General features: G+C 29.3%; 1 protein-coding gene across 1 annotated transcript; it reads right to left on the bottom strand.

The window, feature by feature from the left end:
• Nucleotides 1-209: 209 nt before the first annotated feature.
• On the bottom strand, nucleotides 210-5,490 carry LOC133783702 (putative UPF0481 protein At3g02645). Its single transcript, XM_062223349.1, has 2 exons — nucleotides 5,443-5,490; nucleotides 210-2,127 (listed from the first exon to the last, which is right to left on the bottom strand). Exon 2 carries the CDS (start codon nucleotides 2,115-2,117, stop codon nucleotides 444-446), a length of 1,674 nt encoding a protein of 557 aa, XP_062079333.1. The 5' UTR covers nucleotides 2,118-2,127; nucleotides 5,443-5,490; the 3' UTR covers nucleotides 210-443.
• Between the last annotated feature and the right edge of the window lie 1,036 nt (nucleotides 5,491-6,526).

Raw genomic sequence — 6,526 nt, 5'->3', positions numbered from 1 at the left:
GAAATAGAAAAGGGTGTACTTATGAAATAATAATATTTTGATAAATAAGACAGCAAAAATTTTGTTTAGGGTGAATATATAAATTTTTGGGATTAAATATTGCTCTCAAAGGTTTTATTTATTTATTATTATTATTTTGAGAAAATATAGCTCCCCAGTTTATTAACCCTTTTAACAAATTTGCATAAATTAAAAAAGAATAATACACAAAGAAGGTGTAGATATCAATTGTTCTAACATAATTAAGAAGAACCAACGATTATATCAAAGACACATTACATGGAAACATCATATTGATATATAGTACAAACATGATGAAAATCACTTACACACCTAGAAATACAGAGAAGATAAGGTATAATATGCTGATAATAAACTTCAACTAATAACATAGTGGATCTATAATGACACGTAGAAACAAGCTGGAATATAATGCAACTTAGCTAGTAGGATTTTTTCAAATCAGCTATGCCATTGAAAGAAGATCTCCGGCCCGCGGGAAAGATGGTAGAAGAGAACTGTTTTAGTGTCAAGAAAGCCGCTATTAAAACAAGGATGAATGACATTAAAGCCCAGGGGCTTTTGCAGTGGTTACGACGGAATTCAGCTGCCCATTTTGGCGTCCTTCTTACGCAGTGTTTGTCTATTTGTTTCTTGACTTCTATGAAGACGTCTTCCTCATTGCCGAGCACCAAGTTTGAGCCTAAGTTATTGAACAAACGAGCTACTTCGCTATCGCTACTTAGACGGTGACGAAGTATGCCAGCTTTCCTTAATACTTTCACATCTTTTTCATTGTCGATAAGCAAATCCATTAAGTGGACATAAGAAGTAACCAAAGGAGAAGCTTTCTCATCCGTGAGGCACATTTCATAAGCAACTAGGTTCAACAGCTTGCATGCAGTTGTGTTATCCACATTTATTGGAGGTAGGTTAAGGTAAGCAGAAATGCCAAACCAACGAGTACTGAACGATACGAATTTCATGTTTTCCCTTCCACTGGGTCTTATCTTTATCCCTGCTGATTTAATTTCTTGGACATTTCGAAAAGACATTTTGTTGTCTTGCTGCATGTGTTCTAACATTTCGTTCGTTGTGTCGTATTCCTGCTCGTCTTTTAACATTTTGAGCAGCCCTTCGTAAACAGACTTCAGGCCTTCATCTGCATCATCGTCATCATCATCATCATTATCATCGTCATCATCATCATCATTGTCATTTTCATCATCATCATCCTTTTCATCATCACCATTACTATCATTGTGATAATTTTCATCATCATCTCTTTCATCATCATCACTTTTATCATCATCAAGTAATGTGGATCGGAGAAGATGAAGAAGATGTTTCGGATTTTTTTCTGATTTTTTTACTAAACGTTCAAACATCTCAAAAAACTGAGGATGGAAGTAGTCTATTGGCCCCATAACATTGTTGTTAAGAACTATGGAAAAGATGGCTGCTGAATACCCGACCTTCTTATCATCATCATCATCATCATCATCATCCTCCTTTATCGTCTTCATCAACAGCTCAAGTAGTTTGTAGGGAATTTGGTTCTCCAACAAAAACAAATCCTCCTGGATCAAAGCCGCATCACCGCTACTAATCTTCAAATCTTCTAACTCCGATGTACAGTAGATGTGTATGAATTCTAGTACTGCACACCCATCCATGAACAATAGCCAAGCCAAAGAATCATCATCGTACTTTGAAATTATATCCTGGTCAAAGAAATTCTTTAAGATAATGATCTTCTTTTTGACTAGTTTAAATGAACGTCGCCATGGGCTGCCGCTTTCTTTGAGGAATTTAGCTGCCAGTGTCATCTTGAGATCTTTGTATTTTGACAAACCGGAGTCTGAGGCATGAGTTGGACCAATTGACAATACTTTTGGCTTATGCCAGTCCTTGAACTCTTCACGTTTCCTCATAACATCGACAACAATTTGTATCTTTGTAATATCTGATTCATTTTTATGCCGAGTACTGGTCATGGTACTTCCCTGCTTTATCAGTTGATCTAGCTTCTCTTCATCTTCCTCTCGGCTTTCGGATGCTGTTTGTAATTTTTCAGGATCATAAGCTTGATGAATTTCCCCATTCTTTTCAGTCATCTTTAAATTTCTTTGCAAGAAATCAAAAACATTAATTGTTAATTAGCACTTATATATACTGCAAATTATAACATTCTTTTGCAATGCTTTGTAATAAAAATGCTGACACTATATTTTCTTTGTAATACAAGTCGTTATAGCCAAAAACCACAATAAATAAATAAATAAAATCCTATATTTTAGGCATGTATGCTAGAGTTTACATGACATATATTTAACTACTAATACAGACAATGTCGTATTCTACAAATATTCAAACACAACACTGAGTAGAACGAGTATCTTTTGGGAAAAGAAAGTAACTATTCCATCTTTTAATTGTATTTCGATAGAAAATTAGTAATGTCTAACAAATAACGTAATATTTTCACACATAACCTTCTCTACAGAAACAAAAATAAAAAATATAAGAGCATTATGTCAACTTTTAAATTTAAACGATCGATGACAAACACCTTGTCTACCAGGGAAGTAAAAGTTTTTCAAAATCTACCATAATGTGCTATATATATCTCTTCTCTTCTATATAATAACTGTGTTGATAGCGGAAATTTTTTGTTTTAAAAGTTTTTTTATTTTTTAACGTTAACTTTAAAGGAATATTCTTATATTTAACGGTAAATAAAATAAAATAAATAATTAAAAAAATTAAAATAAGATATTTTACAATGATGGCTATTTAAATATAATAAATAATTAAACAAATTAAAATAGAATATTTTTGTGATATTTTACAATGATAATTATTTAAAAATAATAAATAATTAAACAAATTAAAATATGATAATTTTTAGATATTTTACAATGATAATTATTTAAAAATAATAAAATCATACGTTTTATAACTTACATAAAATTTAATTAAACTTAAACTCATTTATAAGAATAATATCATATTAAACATATAATATAATCTACTGTCAATTAATAACAAATTTCTTTTTTTAAAAAACTAGCAAGAAACTTAAATTTAAAATGTACATGTAATATTTAATATTCAATTAAACATATAATATACAATCTCTTATTATCACTCCCAAATTAAAAAACTAGAACAAATATAAACTTGAACAAAAATAAATAAATTATTTAATTAAAATAGGATATTTATTTGAAATTTATATGACATTGATATAAATTTAATAAAAAAATTAATAAATTCTATAAATAAAACTAAGCAAACGTGCATATTGCACGTAGTTTGTATTTAGTATATATATATATATATCTTTATATATAATAAGGATGCATTTAACAAGAAATTTATGTTTTTTTCATTATATCTAACACTCTAAAGTCATATTTTTTTAACACCCTTAGATTTTAATTTTTGGGAGAATCTTCAACACAATTTCAAATTTACATAAAATTAATAAATATATAAAATAAGTTTTCATGTATGCAGAATGATTGTACTTTTATTTTGAATTATTAGTTTGATGAATTATTTGTGATTTTAGTTCAAAAAAATTTGATTAAAATTGGGTTTAGAGATTTATTTGAACAAATTTTAAAAAAATACATAGTCCAAAATGTAATTTGTTAAAATATAGGGTGTAAAAAGATATATACCCTTAATGAAAATTGATTTACTAAATCAATATAAATTACTTTTTGGACCTTTTGTTTTGTAAAATGTTTCTAATAGACCCCTCAAGCTAATTTCGATAAAGAAAAAAATGAATATGACAACATATTTGTTACTTTTGCGAATAATTTGCAATTTTAGTCCAAAACACTTTGATTAAAATAGTGTTTAGGGGTCTAACATAGTCCAAAGTAATTTATCAAAACATAGGGTCTGAAAAGGTATTTACCCTTATTGAAAATTGATGTATACATCAATAATATAAATTGCGTAGTTTTTGGACCTTTTGTTTAATAAAATGTTTATAATATACTGATATGTCTAGTTTAAGGAAGTTTTAGAGTGTGTTTAGTCTTAGTTTTGAGTCAAATTGTGAGTTTTGTACGGTATTATGCTTGTGTTTGTTTTGTTTTCAGATTTTTGCTATGAATTTGTTAATGGAAAGGAAATGAGCAGATTTGATAATGAAAATGGGTATTTTGGGAGTCTTTGGCCATTTTGTGTGAATTTGGGAGACCCGAGAATATTTGGATGACTCTGTGCGAAACGAAGGTGAAAAAAAAGTGAAATCAAGAAATTTAGAACAAGGAGTCGCAACTTTCCCTTACATGTCGCTGCTCATGAAGACAAAAGCGAATAGGTGAAGGGGATTAAGGACAGGCGGGTCGCGGTTTGGTCTATCAAGTCGCGGCGCCTGAGTTTCCAAAGGAGGAAAGAATTGGCAGAAAAAGAGGAGGGTCGCAACTCAGAAATAGGCAAGTCACGACCCGCCTCACTAAAAATTGAATTTTTTTTGTTTAAATATGATTTTTAGGTCATTTGTAAAGGAGAGTTCTTGGATTCGAGATTAGCAGTTGTTCAACATTATTGATCTATTTTTCTTTATTTTTCTCTTAGTTTTTAGTGGTTTAATTTTATGTTTCTGAACAATTGTTTTATGATTTAAGTCATGTCTGATATGAATTAAACATATATATGTTCTAAGGTTTAACGTAGTCACTTGAATATTTGTTATATATCACTAAACCTAATTTTGATAAAGAAAGAATTGAATATAACAACACATTTGTTAGACAAAACGATTGTGTTTTTATTCAGAATTTTTAATTTGATAAATTATTTGAAATTGTAGTTAATTTTTTTTTATCAAAAAAAAGTTTAGAGGTCCACTTGAACCATTTTATAAAATAGATGGTGCTAAAAGGCATAATTAAACTCGGAATGAAAATAGATTCTCTCATCAATATATGTATATAACCAAAAAACAGTAAGTTAAATTCAATTATTTCATGGCATAAAAGACAGAGAGACACTTTTTACATGAAAATTATCACTAGAGATCTACACTAGAGTATCGATTAGTATAATATAGATATTATCATTAACGTAAAAGTCCTTAATATAGCCCAATTAGTAAAAGTCAACCATAAACGGCTATATTTAAAAAACCAAACCTAATAACGATAAATTAGAAAACCTAAAATATATTCAATCAGTATAATAAAAAACAATATATATATATAAAGACATATAAATACATCAATCCAACAAATTATATATAATTAATATAGTTATAATAAAAATCAGTCCAACAAATAATGAATCAGTTAAAAAACCAAACCTAACAATATATATAAAGACATATATATTTGCAAAAAAATTGTATATATATAGTTATGAGCTGCTTCAAATACTATATATATATATATATATTCCATGCCAGAGATAAAGAAGTACCTCTGATCAGAAACTAACTCGAAGTACGCGAACCGCAGGAGAGATGGATTTCAGATGGAAGGAAATGGTGGATTAATGAGGCGATACCGTGACCTATAAATAGACCTATAAAAGGGTAAAATAGTAATTAACGTGATAATACATATATACAAGGCTTCTCTTAATAATGTCAATACACCACACATATAATACATTTATACATTATTTACTATTTTATATTAATTTTTCAATAAATTCACACATGCACTTGTATTCTTTGACATAGTTATTTCTTAAACTTGTCATAATCGGGAGTAAACATTTTCTCGAAGTAATAATGTGTTTTGCATGGGTGGAGTGACATTTATTTTATGGAAGACCAATCGTATAATTAACAGTAGAAATAATTTGATACTTGTTCATGATATTGATGGTTTCACTTTCCAATGAAACAAACAAGGGAGTAAGCTTTTGATTGTTAAAGAATATATTTACTCAAAGGAAAATAAGAACTATTACAACTCTAAGCAAAACAATACAAAAAACAAGATGATGATAAAATAAGTTTATAACTATATTGTACAAATACATGTAAACATACAACTAAGAAGATGAAATATAGAAGAAAGATGACAAGATGAACAAGGGAAGAAATAATAAACAACAAGAATGATGAAATAAATTACTCTCGTGAAGAGCATTTGGGATCACTAACTTGAACAAGGATTACAACATTTGTCCAAAAGTTTATTTCCACCTATTTCAAGCACTAAAGCATTATCTCAATATTGGAAATAGCTTTCGAATGGTCAAACATTTTGGTGTATTTATAGCCAAGTGCTCTAGTGGATAGAAATAGAGTTGTCTTACAAGTGAGCAATAGACTCTCATTTATAGAGTTTTGAGACACCCTTTGAATTTCAAATTCCACCAATCCTCATGATTGTTACCAATGTTTAATTGCATGTTTATGGAATTAAAAATGAGTTTTGGGAGTTACCGGAGGTGTAAGAACCATTGAAGATGGAAAAAAGAATTTGGAGTTGGCTGTCAGAATCCCTGCCCGTGACCAAAGATGTTCCTGGCCATGGCCACTGGCCTCTGT

Source organism: Humulus lupulus, chromosome 6 (genome assembly GCF_963169125.1).
Source record: "Humulus lupulus chromosome 6, drHumLupu1.1, whole genome shotgun sequence".
Classification (NCBI taxonomy): domain Eukaryota; kingdom Viridiplantae; phylum Streptophyta; class Magnoliopsida; order Rosales; family Cannabaceae; genus Humulus; species Humulus lupulus.
Note: the sequence above shows the minus strand (reverse complement) of the source record. Positions and strands in the feature narration are given on the sequence as shown.

Coding starts and splice junctions, on each gene's coding strand:
- LOC133783702 (XM_062223349.1), bottom strand. CDS start 2,117: ATGACTGAAAAGAATGGGGAAATTCATCAAGCTTATGATCCTGAAAAA.